The following is an 18,561-nucleotide window of genomic DNA, read 5'->3' as shown; positions in this document are numbered from 1 at the left end:
GATCCGAAACTTGTCGTTAACTGTTTACAAAACCACCCACCTGAAAGGCTTCTTCATCCGTCAAAGCATTTTTCTTGAACCTTGGATCGACTAAGGTTATAAGGTCAAAGCATTTTTATTGAACCTTGGATCGACTAAGGTTATAACTGATAAAATAATATTTCTCTGTTGGGATAAGTCTTGAAATGCATATAATGACGAAGGTGTAATGTAATGTATCGGGTACCGAAAAAGAAAACATCACTACTTTTGTTGTTTTTACATCGCCTTTGTGCACTGATGCTTCGTCATTATCAGTTTTTCAGAAGATTTGCAATTTCCAGTAATTTTTTCCATTTAGTTATATTAAAAGCAACGTATTATTCACTTCACTTAAAGGAAACTTGCAAACAAGTGGAAATTGTCTGCGGTTAGTAAACTAAAAAATGTATAATCAAATCACATTCTTATATTTCAATTAAAATTTTATGTATGATTGTTTAATTGCGTAAAATTTTAGGTAAACGTTAAAGATGTTTAAAATACTGTTGATTGTAGCTGCCGTTGTTTGCGGCTGTAATTCTGAGCTGCTTCGGGTCCCACTCAAGCGTTTCAAAACAGCCAGGCACCATTTTTCAGATGTCGGCACGGAGTTGCATCAATTACGTATTAAATATGCAAATGGTGGTGTAGCTCCTGAACCGCTTTCCAATTACCTAGATGCGCAATACTATGGCCCAATATCTATTGGAACTCCCCCGCAGAGCTTCAAAGTAGTTTTTGATACAGGTTCCTCAAACCTCTGGGTACCATCGAAGAAATGCCATTTAACGAACATCGCCTGCTTAATGCACAACAAGTACGATGCTACAAAATCTAAAACATACGAAAAAAAATGGCACCGAATTTGCCATACACTACGGTTCTGGTAGCTTGTCTGGATATTTATCATCTGACACTGTAAATATCGGTGGACTGAATATTAAAAACCAAATTTTTGCCGAAGCTATGAGCGAACCCGGACTAGTATTTGTTGCAGCGAAATTCGATGGTATTCTTGGCTTGGCTTACAATTCGATATCTGTGGATGGAGTTAAACCCCCATTCTACAGCATGTATGAACAGGGTCTTATCTCGGCACCAATATTTTCCTTTTATCTTAACCGTAATCCTGCTGCACCTGAAGGAGGTGAAATCATATTTGGTGGGTCAGATCCAGAGCATTATGTCGGAGACTTTACCTATCTTCCTGTAACCCGCAAAGCATATTGGCAAATTAAGATGGACTCCGCTTCAATTGGCGATTTGCAGCTTTGCAAAGGAGGATGCCAAGTTATCGCCGATACAGGTACCTCATTAATTGCTGGGCCCACACAGGAAACCACTGCTATTAATCAAGCTATAGGAGGAACACCTATAATGGGTGGACAGTATATGGTTTCGTGTGATATGATACCTAAACTTCCAGTAATTAAATTTGTATTGGCCGGAAAAACGTTCGAGCTAGAAGGCAAAGATTATATATTGCGTATCGCGCAAATGGGCAAAACTATTTGCTTATCCGGTTTTATGGGCATGGATATACCACCACCAAATGGTCCACTATGGATTCTAGGAGATGTATTCATTGGTAAATACTATACTGAATTCGACATGGGTAATGATCGCGTCGGTTTTGCCACGGCAAAATGAATTTAAGTAGTTATAAAAATAGAATAAGTCTGATTGGAGGGAGAATGATATGAAGACAGAAATTGAATAGAGCTACTATCTATGGCGAGTAAATTTCCATGCAACAACATGTGGCGATTTTGTGTGCATCAAATGTATTTTCAGGCTTTAAATAAATAAAATTGATAAATATAACCTCGTATAAATTCGTTTCACTTGTGAAATGTGTGAAATGTCCATCTAAATACTAATATTTTTCTTTATACATATATGTATGTAGGCCGATAAGAATGTACTAATGTAAAAGTACTTTGTTTACAATTGACTTACGCAAGGAAGATCCATTTTACTTATGTATGTTAATGACTCGTTTGCATTTTTTTATGCAATCCCCTTTATTTTATGGTATGTGTGCACGTCAGGGATATTGCCAATATTTGCATTCGAATTCGTTATGCGAATGATTCGCACCATTTTACACATTCGCATTCGCATCAAATGAAACGAAAATTTTGCGAATGCGAATGTGTACTTGGGCACTTAACGACCACTACACAATCGCAGCGTAACGCACATACATATCGAGCCTTATTTTCGATTTTATCGTAAGCGACAAAAGGCAAATTTTACACGAGGTATTTTTATTTCATTCTTAAACGGTGTAATATTTTATTTAGGTTTAGATGGACAACAGTATTATAAACAGCTGGCTTTTAGATAGGACTGTTAATTTTTTTCATATAATTCGTACTATTCAAAGGTATAATGGCGCTTACGATACTTTTCGTCATTATGCTGAGAGGCAATGTTTCAAAGTATTTGCGTTTATGATAGTTTTAATATTGTGTGTTCTAGCCATTTAAACAAAAAGGAGTCCGGATACTTTATGGATTGTTTGAATAAACGGAATTTTAACTCAGAATAACAGAATAAACTCAACATGATTTTCAACATTAACTGATTGGTGCCTCTAATAGAATGTCCACAAGTGGCTTTTGTAAATGCAGCTTAAAGCCTTTCAATTCTCAAACAAAAGGGGAAAAAACAACAACATTGGCCGCCGCTATTTGTTACTTTTTGTAGTTTTTTTTAAGTAATGAGACAAAAATAAAATTTTATCTTTCACTAGAAAAAGTTCAGTGCAAAAATCATGATATAAGAAGATTTTTACCAAGTTTTGAAATTAATTGTTATATTTCTCGACTTATCATGTATTTTAAAAATTAAAAATGGAGAACATTTCTAAAGGAAATCTTTTAATGCAGACATTTCGCATTCCGAGAATTTGTATTCGCGAATGTGAAAAATATGACATTCGAAACATCCCTAGAGCACATACATATGTCCAATAAATACTCGTACACATACATATATGAATATGAACTGGTTTGTGTTTCAACACTTTTATGGGGCTTCTTAAAAGCAACATGCTGGCGAAAGTCAATACTGATAATATTTTGAACCAGCGGGTCAGCATATTCAATAAATTATATAGTAGGTACATATATGTATATCGTCGTTTAAAGTACAACCCGCGTAACTGACATTTGCTGCCGAAAATTGGATTTGCTCATACAAGCTGTTGGCGAAATCCTAATCCATTCGTCCTGAAATATACCAGCCGGAAATGCGATTGTTTTATAAAAAAGAGAACCATTTTTAGTGTTTTTACTCTCTAGAAAACAATTGGTGCAACCTCACTTACGTGGTTTTGCATTATGTTGATAGGCGGTTTTGTACTTTAAACGACGATGTGTATGCATGTATGTACCCAGTAGAAATCTCAAGCATACAACATCGCTGTTGGTGGCATGAGCTTGCTGCTGTGTATACATGCCAGTATAAATGAACCTTCATTTCCATTTAACTTGTACTACTGCTGTATGCATATGGCTGTATTAATGTTTCAAACATGCAAAAATGCATTAAAGGAACAGTATTAAAGCATTCTTACAAGATCCCCACATGTAAATGGTACTTTTCTGTTACATTTTAATATACGGGGACATACAAACAAGTAGCACTTACATATGCAAATGCACATCTTGTAAAAGCCCGTTTGTGCTGAAAATAGTATCGCACAACACGTCCGTTCACTAAAATTTTTGTACAAGACTGAAAATATTACAAAAATTCCACTTCAAATTTATCAAGAAATGTACTTAAAACAACGACAACGTACATTCGCTTGCAATTCGCTAGAATTTAAATTTATTCGTGGAAATTCATGACTACGCTTGAGTTGTTCACACTAATTCACTCATATAGCAAGCATCCTTCAAGAATGCATACAACCGATTTCTACTGGGTACATAAATAAGTATGTATGTATATTCATTAGGTTGGTCGTTACCTTTATTGGATTTTTGTAAGCAGAACCCCTGCAAAAACAGATTTGAGCTACTCTTTGAAGTGCTGCCAATAACTGCATAAACCGAAAGGGGTTCTGCGCAATTTTGATCACAGTTGGGTTTCATACATTTCAGATTAAGAGCGTGTGTGAATCGGTAACAAAGTTCGCGGCAAGTAAATTTTTGACAAGTTTGAGGTGAACAAAATTTCAGTAGCCCATGAGCACAGTATATAGTAGTCGTTGTTGTAGTTATATTCACTCCTGAGGAAGGCACGGGGTTGTGTGCTGCTATTTAATGGCCTCCCTCAGACTTTCTTAGATTTCAGGGTTGTGTGCTGCATTATTATTAGATAAATAAATTTAAGCATTTGACAAATCGGGATTTTATTAAAAGAAAATTATAAATGGTGTTGAAAAACCAAACAAACGCTCGTCCGAAAGCTCTACTTTTGTGTGTTGTTAAAATTAATACATGGCGTATTGATGGTATTACAAGCAGTGTATTCTTTTGTGGATTTTATGTTACTTGAGAATTTAGACAACGTTTGTCGTTATAGAACGCCACTCAGTAAAAATTTGGAAAAGCTATCACAAATTTTTGTGCTGTCGAACCCAACCAATAAATGAAGAGTGAAATAACTTATCAGACTGCGTCAAAATAATCGTTGGGTAATAACCATGATAAAAATATAAGTTGCGTTCGATAACAAAATTAGCGAACACCAGCCAACAATCAAAATCAAGAGAGCGAAAATTCTGTCCCAAAGAGATGAAAAAGCAAAAAAGTAAACGAACAGGAAATTAGTCATTACTTGCAAAAACCGGAAGAAGAAGACACACCAGCTGACTTTGTTTATGTTTTATTTGTAAACAAACTGAAATTCATGTTGCCTCCATAGAGAAAAAATGAAAATGAACGTTCAGTGTTCGCCAGGAACATTTCTAGAAGTAAAAACAAGTTGGCGCTATCATAAAGTCAGTTGGCGCTATCATAAAGTGAACGCTTGCTCTCTCAATTTTTGTGTGTTGGATAATTTTTTGTCGTTATCGAACGCCATCCAGTAAAAATTTGGAAAACTATTACAAATTTTTGACTTGTCGAACGCACCTATAGTAAGGTAGAACCGCTGAGAGTTACCTTGACATTTCCAAACATTTTATTTTTAAATTTACTCACAAACTCACACACACATTTTCATTTTGAATCTCAAACAACAACAATTTCGAACAATTTTAATTTTTTATTTTCAATTTTATATGACTTTAAAATGCTGGCAAACTTCAAAAAAAAAAATCATGGCCGACAAAATGAGAGAACAGTTCTACCTGGTAATAACTATAATAGAGCAATAAAAAAAGCGATTTTCTGATAAAACTTATAACTGTTATGTCCCTGCCACAATCAATCAAAACGTGAATTTTAGGTTTTTAGTTAGTTAATGCTTTTTGTATTTCAGCGACTATGTGAAATAGGGCATTTCTATATAAAGGTAACGATATGTGCATAAATGTACCTACCGGCATAAATTGAAGCAGTATTTTGATGTAAAAACAACATACCCTTCTTTCTCCATATGATGATGAGCTCGAAAATAGTTTTCCCCAAGAGTCTCCACTTTAGTCTAGTGTTTTTTTGCAATTAAGAGTTATGTAATTTGAAATTATTGTAGGTATAATCACACAATAAAACTTAAGTTTGACAGTTTAAGGCAACAAACAATTTTTGCAAATGTATAATTTTATAAAATAATACAAATTGTTTGCCTATAGCGCAAGCACTCTAGGTTTAGATTAATATACTTTTGAAGAACGGTTAAATTAAATGAAAATGTGTTTTGATTTCAACCATGGGAGAGTATGGAAACTGTTAACTTTAGACCCGTTTTTATCGAGTTTTATACCTTTCGGATCATGATATGTACTATATGCATATGTATTTGCTTTGAAAACAACCGAAAAATACTTTCAAGGCACCGCGGAGCATATCTGCATGGTTACAAATTGCCCATATGCAGCTAGCAATTTGTGGATAAGTGCACTTACGTACAATTTATACAAATATATATGTGCATATGCCCACGATAACAAACCTTTATCAGCGGGTACAATAGATAAGTAATTAATTTGAAATTTTGCCTATTCATCGGAGCTTTGATTTGTGAAAATGTGAGGGAGAATTACTGAATTTCATAATTTATAAATTTATAGCGGCATAGGGTACATGGGAGCGTTCAGAAATGCATGAAGCCGAAGCATCAGTCTCTTATTTCTACACTATAATTGACGGAAATGTCCAATATGCGCACCTACGGTTAAATGCCGAATTGGAACTTAGTTGCGTAAATAAGACATTTCCATCAATTATAGTTTAGAAATAAAAGAGCCTGCTGCTTTGGCTTAATGCATTTCGGAACAGTCCTCAAATTTATGTATTTATTATAAAAACACTTAATTATTTGTGTTCTTTTTTATTTTTAGTCAAAAGATTAGTAATGACAGCAATAAGTTTACATTTTGTTAAAATATTTGGGCTAATACTATGTGCTATTTATTGGCTAATACAGATAGGTTGAAAAATTTAAACTGACTGCAGGTATAAAGTGTGTGTTCATTGACTATTAACATTACAGTGTTATTGTGCTTTGATATTTGTCACCACATTATCTGTTTGTTGTCCCTCTGGCAATGTGTTTTCTGAAGTCTGATCCTGTTTTTGCACTTTAGCGTTTAATGCCCCATTACTAATTTCATCATCCGATTCTGTGGTCTCTCGAATAGCGGCTTCTTTGCAATATGATTTATATAATTCACAAGCCTCGTTAACATATCGATTGAAAACCTCCGGTTTGTCAGCATATACATGATGACCCGCACCCGTTACAATTTTAATATCCACAAGCGAATCTTGGCGTTGAGCTTTAATCTTTTCCCCTGATGACGAATCAATCCATGATCGTGAGCCATATATGAAAGTTATAGGAATATCTGCACGTACATCCTTAATACGATGTATCATTGGATGTTTTGCCCAACCAAATGATGACATCATTGCATGGAAAGCCGATTCACCGGATGGTGTTTGTGCATTGCATTGATGAATGTATTGCGGCAATAGATTGTTATCTTCTTCAACAGCCGCTGCGAATTTACGAGTTATATCCGGTCGGGTCTTTTCCACGACCCATTGACCAAGAGGTCCGGCGGCACGTAATGCCCATAGTGGATTAAGAGGTGTTAGCGCATATGCTATAGCACGAACCCAGAGTGGTATTTGGCGGGTGTTGTTTACATCGGCAGGTTTTTCTGGAAAACCCCACGGATCGGCTAATATGAGATGGTTGACTCTTTCCGGATATGACAGCGCATAACTAGATGCTATAAAACCGCCCATTGAATGGCCTAATAATACCATATTATTAATATTCATTTCGCGTCGCCATTCTTCTACAGACTTAACAAATTGCTTCTCACAAATAAGTGCATCGTTCGAGAAAGTAGGCCTCGAACTGCGGCCAAAACCCAATACATCCATAGCATATACTGGACGATCTTTAGCTAGTGCATCCAAATTCATGACCCACATAGCCACACCAGCACCTAAGCCATGTAGCATAACTAAAGGCACTTCTTTTGAGTCTGTATTCAGGCTGATTGTCCATACTTTATCCGCTTCGCCGATTGCCGGTCCAATATCAACAAAGAAACCGCGGTACGGCGTTTTTAGGAAGGATAAAATCTTTTTTTCGACTGCGCGTAACATGTTGGGAGAACTGGCAGTCCAGTTAAACAACCATTTCCAAAGCCAAAATTGTCTCTCCTTGCATTCCTGAAAGTGAATAATTTAAAATTTAAAACAACTGATTGCTACGAAAAACAAATAAAGAGCCAAAGTGCTGTCAAGTTAGAAGCAATAATTACTACTTAATAAACTAAAATCATTAGCAGAGCAATGGAAATAAGAATAAGGGCTTTTTCTATTAAATAGACCAAATAAAAGTTTCCGCAAACAATAGCATAACAAACGTTTTAAGTTCCCACTATATAATTCTTGTAATGCTTACTCTAAAGAATTACATCCCACCTTACATACGTATATACATATGTACATATATTAATGTACATACTATGTATTTCGCAAAGCGATATTATATTAAAGTTAATTTCCATATGTACTCGAATTTGCATAATACATATTTTTATTTCCTTTAACATTACATTTTCCTCACTTACACAACTTCTCCACACAATACAAATACGCATATTTATTCACTGGTAAGCTACGAACTCACTAATCATGATTAATTGTGCTTTGTACTATGCCCTCAGTTTTTAGATTCTCTCTGAATCATTCTCCCTAATTAAAATTAGCAAGTCTTCCACTTGCCTATCAATTCCCTACTCACCTCTATGTCCATTGTGTTTCGGCCCAAGGAATTATGGTTGTCCCGCTGTGATTGCGGCTGATCCAAACTAGCCGTAGCCAATGTCATTTTTAATCGTTCCTTTTTCTATTCTCCTTTTTTTAATAAATTTCTAAACCAATTGCAGCTGATACAAAATATTTATGTATGTATTTTACCTGTTTCCTGTTTTTTGATTTTTCTTAAAAGCAAAATAATCACTGGAATAGTCGGTCTTAATTTGAACGAATTTACTATAGAAATTACAACTACTTCTTGATTATACACACCAATAAATACTTAGAATTTTGATTGTTGTCCCAGAATTATGTATGCAAAAGTATATACATATGTTGGGTTAGGAATTAAGAACTTTCGATGGATTTATAAATAGGTAACTTCGCTTATTTGCGATCTGAAAATTAATACTTGTTCGCGCAAGTAAAATATGTATGTATTAGTAATGACTTTGATCTTGTTAATTTTAATGGATCAAAAGTATGTAGTTTACACAACGAGCAATCACGTTATCGGTAATAGTCTTGATTTGTGCTCATTAGAAATTGAATGAGCCTTTTTCGGTTTTTATTATGTAAGTAATTGCGCTTAAGGAATGATTATATCGATGATAAACTTTTTAAACTATTCACCAGTAAAATTATTGGAGTTTTCTTGTAAAATGCTCGGACGCTTGACCAGTAGTGCGTTTTGTAGTGGGAAATTACATGTACTTATATATTTGTATGCATGTACATACCCTTTACGCCTTGTGTTTTTGTTTCTCTGTTTTCTTTCTAATAATTCTTTGCCATTCCGCCATTTCCAATTATTCGTTTGCATAGAATTCGACAAGGTAGGGATGTTCGATATTTAAGAAAGTATCGATAGCATGAATCGATTTAATTCATTGCATGTAAAATCGATATGGCGATATATCGGGCTGAACAATATCGATATCGATTGAGTTATTTCCATTTTGGGGTACTCTTTATCATGAACCAAACATACAAGATCACGTCTTCTTCTTAGTTGCCCGTTATAATCGCATTTAGGAAAAAAGTTGGGCCACTTTGACATTAGCCGTTTATTTACATTTGTTCGTTGTTTACAATTTGGTGGTGGCTTTTTTAATTTTCGCTTGTGACAACGTGTGCACACATAAGGTAAAGAATAATTTAACACAACGGCATGATTTATAGAAGAATTTGCATAATAAAAATGATTATTCATGCGTTCAACAATTACGCGGTTTTTTTTGTTCTCTTCGTTGTTTACTTCTTACAACAAAAGCCCTGTTCGCGTACGCACTATCCAGTAAATCCAGTACTCATTTTACTGGTTTTTTACTGGATGTCGTTTTCGTACGCAAAAACTTGCAAGAAACTAGCAAAAGAGGGGAAATTGAGAGAGCAAAAATGACAGTTGAACTTGAAAGTTTTACTGGATTTTTACTGGATAAATTTTTACTAGCAACTATTTGCTAGTAAGAAAAACAGCTGATGGCATGATGCTTATTGTAAATCGCATTAGGAAGATAATGGTTTTTGGTGCTTTTAGAGTTGGAATTGACAAAATAAACCTATTTAAATATATAATAAGAGGGAAAACACTAATTTTCTAAGAAAATTGCATCGAAAAATAACAAATTAATCAGCTGTTCATAAAACTAGCAACTTCTTGCTGGTTTTGCGTTTTCGTACTTTCTTGTATATTTCACTCATTGGGAGTAATTATTGGCTTACTCTCCGAAATTTGGTTACTGGCAAGTTACTGGATATTTTTTGCTGGGGAATACGAAAACACAACTAAAGATGGCGTCGAGACTTCAACAGCTAGAATATAACTTTTTTCTTTCTTTCCTTAAGGCGTGATCTTGTGTCTTTCGTTCATGCTCTTTATGAATTTGTACAAAGATTTTGGTTTGCTGTGTCCAAACGCGTGACGCGAATCAAAAACGTTTTGCACAGACTTGTAGACAACAGTTCACGCTTTATTAGAAAAATAAAATTAAACTATATCTAATTTATTAATAATGTCGGTTGGAACTATGGTATTTTTTGCAACTTGCGAGCTGAGCTGACAAAAAAAAATATCCACGAGATATCTCTGCAAAAGGTGTTCAGCCCAGAAAGGAGAATTCTACTTAGTGAGGGTTATAATCCCTAAGCGCGACCGAAGGCCGCCTACGCAGAAAGTTGTTTTCTGCAAAAGTTGTTCAGCCCCTTTCATATGCAAATCAGCCGATCGTTTGACACTTTTCATGAACTTACAGGAAAAAAAACACCGGACTAAATCCTGTAACTTCTGACTAGGAACAGTTGCTCAGTTACTCTCTCAAAAGTGTTCCCACTTACAGGTTTTATGTCAATAGGAACGACTTCCTGTAAGTTCTGACTAAATCCTGTAAACCGGACTGCTGTTGGAACAGTCTATCTTTTGTACGCAATTGTTGTTGTCAGCTGTGAATCGCCAACTTGAATTACTCAGACGAACGAGAGCACAAAGCGTGTTTCCCGAGTACGGGCGACTCGGTACCCGTCCCCTTTCCTCGTCGCTCTCTCCCCAACAAGTTTCGAGTTTCTGTAACAAAAGTTTTCGTGTCTGAACATCGACTTACGATGGCAACTGCGTTAACGCATTCGTAACGGCGTCGTCTGTAACAGCTGTCATACAAACGCACGTATTCAATTTTATTTGACATTGACGGCGTGACGCATTTGCCGGCGAACGCGTGTTGTGTACCTTCGCTTTTAAATGTAAAACACAGTATATACAGTAATAAACCTTTTCGCAGTTTTCACCAATTGGTCCTCGAGGAGTACTTTTGGGTTGTGTGTAGCTTTTTCGTTTTTCGCGCATGGCAACCCTTACTGTGGGGAATTTCGCTTGATGATTAGAAAAAGGTCTTCTCGAGAATAAAATTTGTATAAATGTGTTATTTATGAACAAAATGTAGATTAAGTATAGTATCAATGCTTAATTAAGAATAATATCAATAGTTAACTACATAATTAACGCTTGTGTTTCTATAAACTGGCAACTCAATCGTATTTTTTTTTTATTAAAAAACGTGAATTTTGTGTATTTATCAAAGAAAACTAAATTTCCGAATATATTTAAATCTTTATTAAAAAAAAACGAGGTTTGTTTAGTTATAGAGATTCCAATGCCTGCCAGCTCATTCGCCCACACAGCTTTTTTTTGCTAAATTTTTTTATAATTAAAAAAAAAAAAGAAAAAAACGTTTGAAATGAAGTGAGCCATACAAATTTTGAATTTATTTACAGGCAAATGTTTTTTCCGCCTTTTGCAAATTAAATAAGTTCTGTGCAAGAAGATACGTATACATACATATATGGTATATGGGGTATGGAAATATCCCTTTTCCCTAGCAGTAATACCCGATTTACATGATACAAGATCACGCGGGCAGGAGAGGAGCCCGTTAGAATCGCATTTAGGAAAAAAGTTTAACGATTTTGACATGAGCCGTTTGTTTACATTTCTTCGTTGTTTGCAATTTGGTGGTTGCTTTTTACTGCAATTTTCTTCATTTTCGCCTGTGACAACGTGTGTACACATAAGATAAATAAGAATTTAACACAACGGCAGGATTTATAGAAGAATTTGCATAATAAAAATGATTATTCATGCGTTCAACAATTTCGCGGTTTTCTCCGTTCTCTTCGTTGTTTACTTCTTACAACAAAGATGGCGTCGAGATTTCGGCAGCTAGAAAATAACTTGTTTCTTTCTTTCCTTCCCGCGTGATCTTGTGTCTTTCGTTAATGCTATTGTACCATGATGTCAAGAGATATAAACAAAACGACTCAAAATCCATACAATGGGCGGTATGAATAAAAACCATGATAAAAAAATAAGAAGGTAGAACCGCTGAGGGGAATTTTTCATATTCTTGCCGTTTGCAAGCATTTTAATTTTAAAATTTTAAACACAAGCTCACACACACATTCTCATTTTCAATCTCAAACAACAACAGCTTTGAACAATTCCCTTTTTTTTACTCTCGATTTTATATGATTTTAAAATGTTGGCAAACTTCAAAAAAAAAAAAACCATGGCCGACAATTGAGAGAATGGTTTTACCTTACTATGTTTTTATCATGATAAAAACTAAGCAATTGCCTTTTCTTAAAATTTCATACCTTTTACTTCAATTTTGTTTGAATAAATTTGAATTGAATAAATAAATAAATAAATAAATAAATAAATAAATAAAAAAAATCTGAAGTTTTAAGAAAAAGCAATTGCTTATTTTTATTCATACGGCCCAAGGCGAATTACACAAAATCAGCTGAGCTATTAACACCGCCTTATATAAATTCGCCTTGATACGGCCCAATTTGTTTTCAATTTTCAATTTGATGGTTCTTTTTTAAATACATTTTAGGTCGAGGTCGAAGAATGAACTCACTTCGAGGACTAGATTTTATTGTTATCACAACAAAACTCCACAAATATTAGAAAAAAATCCAAACGAGATTTACAGCTTAAATCTAAAATGATTTGGTGTAAGCTAACGGAAAGCCATAGATATTACTAAATAATGAAATTTTTGCAACAAAATCTTTTTCTACTAAAACTTTCTTTTATTATAGACCATGAACTCTATTTTGTACAATAAATTTTGCTTAATACTACGTATACCTACATAATTATATCTATTAAAGGACTTGCAGCAAATCAGTAACTCGATGAAATATAGTTACCAAGTATTATGCTCTGCCTAAATACATATTAATGTATGAATATATTTACCTTAGCCAATTACTTGTTAGTTAAATTTGTTTTAAAGGCGATGGTACACATCTATTCAGGGTTGTGGCGGTGTTGCTTTTACTTTTAATATACATACATATCATGTACGCTTTAGGGACAGTGGAAAGTAACTGACGAACAATAGTTAACTTGCGTTGTGAAAATAGTCCTTATTTAAATTAGCCAAAACTGCTGGTATTCTTTGTGATCGTTAAAACATATTCGCATTATATGCTCACGTACGATATATTTCGTATGTAAGATCTATTTTGCATGCAAACAAAATGCTTGCATACATATATGCAGGTAAGTGAGGTCATACAATTATTTTCGACTATGTTTTAAGTTCCAATGAGAGTGTACGCAACATAAGCTTCTTGAACAAATTAAAATACTTTTTCGTAGCGAGTTTATTTACAGACCAAGCAAGGAACATACTAGGTTTTATTTTAATTTAATTTGAATACTTATTTGCGAATGCGTCAGATGAAACCAGAGGGAAGTGAATAAATAATACACAAATTCTAATAAAAGTGTTAAAGCTTAGGGTATTTTTATGTATGTTTGAAAAAAGGCATCAGCAACGCGTTCTCAAGGCACATAAAGATAAAAAATTTATATGTAAAAAGTAATTAGTCTTCTTAAGCGTGTCTTTCATTTAATAAGTATACATTATTGTATACATACATTTTTCCACGCATCAGAAATAAGGATGCATAGGTTAATTTTATATGCTTAGTTATGTATGCATGTATTATCAATAAGTTGTGGTTTTCATAACTAAAACTAAATATATATGTATATACTAAATTGCATACAGCATCAATCACTATTTCACACCGTAAGACTCGCAACCGCACATTCATTTCTCGTACATAGCATATGCGTTTAAATATTTTATCATTCTTGAGTATAGTAGTAATACTTAAATATGCTATTTCAATTTAAATTATTCTTCTTAGAATTAACTACCATTTTACCCTTAAACTGTCAATTTTAGCATTAGAATCTATTTATCTTAACTTATAAATTTACTTAGACACTAAACACAAACTTCATCATAATTCAGACGTATTTTTTCGTCTGCGGAAGCTAGTTTTTGTATAGTTTTCCGTATTCTCAAGGCAGGTAATCGTACATTGGGATTTTGATGCCAACATTCCTTCATTAACTTCGACATTCCAGCAAGTAACTAAAACAAAATCATGAAATCTAGTCTTTTTGTAATAATTAGTATTTAATGTATTGGTAATGTACCGGATCAGAAGCCCAACGGTTCGGAAACGCAGGTCGATAATTATCCACACACACAACCTTGCGCATATCCTCGAAGCTTGGGTCCGACGGAACAACATCGTAAAAAGGCACTTTGTACTCCTCTGCAATGCCTCCTGAAATAGTGCGGCGACATACTTCCCACAGTACCAGACCGAGTGCATAGATATCAGTTCGGCGCAATGCCTCAAAACATTGCATATTAATACTAAAAGCAAAATTATTTATGAATATACTTAAATGCACATATAAAATAAGTGAAAAGTTATTTTTTTTTTTCAATTTATGTATATAACCCACCTCTCATCTAAAACTTCGGGGGACATGTACCGTTTTGTGCCGACTTTGGGGTTATTTCCTAAATCCAGTTTGCCGGTGACATGGGAATGTGTTACAGCCAAACCGAAATCGGCTATTACACATGTACCATCTGATTTCACCAGTATGTTTTTCGATTTTAAATCACGATGAGCCATCGCAGGTTTACCCTAAATTATTGAAATATGTTAGACAAATAGTTAAGAAATGTATATTTTATATTATCACCCACTTCTGTTCCTAGAATTTCAGTATGCAAATGTACGAGTCCGTTAGCAATAGACAAGCAGATTAACACCATATCATTATGGCTTAGAGCGTTGCGATTCAGATGATCAAAAAGAGAACCATTCGGATAATAGTGTGTTAATAACCACAACTGAGTACAGAAGTTTCGAGAGGTCATATCAGAGCCAATGTAACCCAGAATATTTTCATGACGTAGTAAAATTGTGCTAAAAATATTTCATTACAAAATTAAGCAAATTATAGTTTCACATATTTCGGTCATCCTTACAAAAAGGATAAATATGACAAATGATCTTCGACTGCCATTTTAGCAGCGTTATTTCACATGTGATATTTTGCAGTACCGACGATAATACATCGCTTTTGAAGCTTACCTGTATATTTCGGTTTCTCGCTTCCAAGACTTTTCATCTCGAGTAAGGAAAATTTTTACAGCAATATTTTCACCATGCCATTGTCCTCTCCATACTTCACCATACTTTCCGCGTCCAATACATTCAACTAAAGTTACCTGCTTCGCAAGAGTTCGCTGTACTAATAAGGGTAAACCGCTGCCAGAACCCGAGGTCATTGGATGTTGGAGATATTCCTTTGACCGAATATTTAAGTTATTGTATGTATTATTTTTTTTTAACGAAATCAACTTACTCTTAGTGTGCTGTCACCAGCGCTGGTAGCTCGCAATAACTCGTCGTTCACTAAATACACATCTGGATCATTTTTTATACGCGAAGCCATTAGGCTCTTTCGATGATGACGTATCATGAAATAATAAACCATAGCCGCCATTAAGCCAATTACGAATACTGGACCTAATACTGCCAGAGTCATTTTAAATGTATTGCTTAGGTCGGCAGATAATCGTGTAACTTCATCTATTACATTTTTTTTTTATTAAATATTGTTACAAGTACCAAGTTAATGGAAATAAGCAAAAATTATAAAACATACCGTTTACAATTGGAGGCAGCTCAGGAAAATCTCCGTCATTACAATAGTCTCCAGAGCAACATACTATATTAACATGCATCACAGCTCTTTTACGAGGTCCTAAAGTGTTTTGGTTACAAATTAAGGGGAGCTGATCTGGTGACGTGGTACATCCTCGTGATACTTTCTCCTCGCCATATGCACTGCGTGTGCGTGACTTCCAGCACTAATACGAATTGAAATGTTCGTCATCACGAAAAAATTAATTTTGTCCTAAAATATATACAAACCTGTATTGCATTCTGGCACATATGTGCATGCTGTGTGGCATTTTTGCAGGGCGCTTCGCATGCGTAACACTTAAATCTGAAAAAATGTATGAAATATGTTTTTTAGCCTATTATAATATAAAGCTATGAACAAATGAGCAAAAGGCGCACACAAAAAGTTTTAACAAAAAACATTAAAAATAAAAATTTGTATAAACTATTTGATAGCACTGAATATTTTTAAAACAAAACACCGATTTAATTTGGTTAAATACATTATCTAACCATTGCATACTAGAATTAGTTACCTTCGTTTCATACGACGTTTAGATTTTGTGTGCCTCCTTTGGTAAGCGGAAAGGGGATTTTTTAACGAATTTGTTAATCTTATTTACTAAACTATATTGGATATTGTATAGGGTTGTATATCAACTTATGTACATAAACCGTACTCTGTACATGCAAAAATACCTGGGATGAGATTGTAAGGAATTGCGTGGTACCGATGAATGCTCCTTTTCGTTTGTGTGTGACATTTCCAGATCAAAATTTTCTTGATTTTCGTCTAATAAGCGGCCACTAATTTCGGCAACCGCTGAAACATAAATCGAAATACTTTTTATGTAAACCTCAATGCATTTTAACTACTTTGCATGTATGATAAATATATTGAATATGTTCAAACCCTATATGATTATGTATATCTACAGCAATACATAACCGCAAATGGTCTAAAGACTTTCGTCGCTAAACAGCACCAACGCAAAGCTCTTCGGAACAAAACCACATAGCAGTTACTTAAATAGCTCTGCATTCCAACACGTAGTACCACTAAATATTTACGTTAAATGCTCCCCGACTTAAGTAGGAGCAATTTTAAAAATATTTGTGGTAAATTTTAATGTACCTTTTGAGTTTTGTAATGGAAATATCGAAATTAATAATAATAAAAATACAATGTCGGCCATTGTTGTAGCCCAGCAGCACAAAAACAAAATGGATAGCAAGATATGCTTGAAGAGGTATAATTAGGACAGTGTTGCATTGCATTACGTGATTGTTAAAAATTCCAGCTGAATGTAAAAAATTATGTAACAAAGGGCTGTAATTTTTTATTGAAGTATTTTTAGCTTTTGCACACATGAATGGTCATAGTGTGTATTGCTTGCCTAAGCTCTGTTTATTAACATTGTAAATAGCGGGATTTACACCATCGTACATTTCTATAAGTAAGGAAGACAGTTGCAATGCATTCACACATTTTTGTAATGCACTCACACTTCTCTCATTCTGCCTTATCCTGAGTTTCGCCTGAAAAAAAAATTCGTTCTTTCTAATTGTCTGGACGCCTACTTTACACAACAATTTGACAACTAATAGATACTCTCAATTGTCTTGTCTCAAATTGTCTTAAGTAAACGCAGCGTAATACAGCAAGTTGCCCACATGAGTAAACGGGACAAAGTTAAAACAGAAATTTCACAGATGTTAACACACATTTAGTAGAAGGTGGAGACGTGGGATTATGTTATATTTACACATGCTTGAACGACGTAATGAATTTTACATTTCAATTACCATGAAAATCTGGCAATATGATTATTGACAGCACGCCCATCTAAAGCAAAAACAAAATACATGTAAAGTTTGGAGCGAATTGAGATTTGACATACCACCCCAAGGCGAATTTATATAAGGTGGTGTTGATGGCGAATTTAGATTGTATAGCACTTCAAAACGTGATCCATACGTTTCGTCAGTACATCTTGTACATGGTGCAATAATACAGTTGGCAACTTCTCGCTCTAATTCCGCCATATTGACTACCTTACGTGAAACAGTGTTACTTCTTTCACTATTCTTTGCCCATTTATATAGTTGAATGCTTTTTATTTTTTCTCAGTATACACACTTTGTTTTCTTAAACAGATATTTTATCTTATTTCATTTCATTTCATAACGAATACACTATAAAAAAGCATATTTTGTTAAGCAGAAAATGTGAAATTTTATATTCTTCCCCCATATGGGGATTCATTTCTTCCCGTTTTTCTTCTCATTCTACTGAGATAAGGTAGTGTCAAAGCGAGCTGTCACAACTGATACCACCTTGTATTATTGCATCATGCATCTTGTACTCTCATAATGTGAACATCGAAAACGTATTCGCTATGCTTTCGCTCTCGTTGCTTAAAAGCTTTCAAAACAAATTGAAAAAATTTTAATTAACATGGGAAATTTTAAAATAATTGTGGAATGCATTATCTGCAAATTATTCATACAAAATAAAAATATTTTCTTGCATCGTGATAAGCGTTCAGCACAAAAATTATGCAAA

At 34.4% G+C, this 18,561-nt stretch overlaps 3 protein-coding genes across 6 annotated transcripts; 1 reads left to right on the top strand and 2 right to left on the bottom strand.

Moving 5' to 3' along the window:
- Nucleotides 1–499: 499 nt before the first annotated feature.
- LOC118753161 (lysosomal aspartic protease-like) lies at nt 500–1,841 on the top strand. The gene is given in 2 exon segments (XM_036488028.1): nt 500–875; nt 877–1,841. Coding segments are annotated over 2 exon segments (1,158 nt in total). The 5' UTR covers nt 500–512; the 3' UTR covers nt 1,672–1,841.
- Nucleotides 1,842–6,455: 4,614 nt separating this feature from the next.
- Nucleotides 6,456–9,274, bottom strand: LOC118753160 ((Lyso)-N-acylphosphatidylethanolamine lipase-like). 3 transcript variants are annotated; one of them, XM_036488025.1, is made up of 3 exons: nt 9,054–9,124; nt 8,407–8,831; nt 6,456–7,829 (listed from the first exon to the last, which is right to left on the bottom strand). In XM_036488025.1, the coding sequence occupies exons 2-3, from the start codon at nt 8,491–8,493 to the stop codon at nt 6,636–6,638; spliced, it is 1,281 nt and encodes a 426-aa protein (XP_036343918.1). In that variant the 5' UTR covers nt 8,494–8,831; nt 9,054–9,124; the 3' UTR covers nt 6,456–6,635. The 3 variants fall into 3 exon arrangements, with proteins under 3 accessions (XP_036343918.1, XP_036343919.1, XP_036343920.1); XM_036488026.1 differs by lacking the exons at nt 8,407–8,831; nt 9,054–9,124 and adding an exon at nt 9,161–9,274; XM_036488027.1 differs by lacking the exon at nt 8,407–8,831 and having other exon boundaries at nt 9,054–9,142.
- A 4,632-nt stretch (nt 9,275–13,906) lies between these two features.
- LOC118753159 (activin receptor type-1-like) lies at nt 13,907–17,236 on the bottom strand. 2 transcript variants are annotated; one of them, XM_036488023.1, is made up of 11 exons: nt 17,131–17,236; nt 16,695–16,818; nt 16,532–16,567; nt 16,245–16,320; nt 15,976–16,180; nt 15,673–15,899; nt 15,399–15,613; nt 15,008–15,230; nt 14,758–14,945; nt 14,440–14,665; nt 13,907–14,374 (listed from the first exon to the last, which is right to left on the bottom strand). In XM_036488023.1, the coding sequence occupies exons 1-11, from the start codon at nt 17,189–17,191 to the stop codon at nt 14,225–14,227; spliced, it is 1,731 nt and encodes a 576-aa protein (XP_036343916.1). In that variant the 5' UTR covers nt 17,192–17,236; the 3' UTR covers nt 13,907–14,224. The 2 variants fall into 2 exon arrangements, with proteins under 2 accessions (XP_036343916.1, XP_036343917.1); XM_036488024.1 differs by lacking the exon at nt 16,532–16,567.
- Nucleotides 17,237–18,561: the final 1,325 nt, after the last annotated feature.

Source organism: Rhagoletis pomonella, unplaced genomic scaffold (assembly GCF_013731165.1).
Source record: "Rhagoletis pomonella isolate Grant_MI unplaced genomic scaffold, Rhpom_1.0 Rhpom_scaffold_02143, whole genome shotgun sequence".
Classification (NCBI taxonomy): domain Eukaryota; kingdom Metazoa; phylum Arthropoda; class Insecta; order Diptera; family Tephritidae; genus Rhagoletis; species Rhagoletis pomonella.
This window is presented reverse-complemented; position numbering and strand designations above follow the sequence as displayed.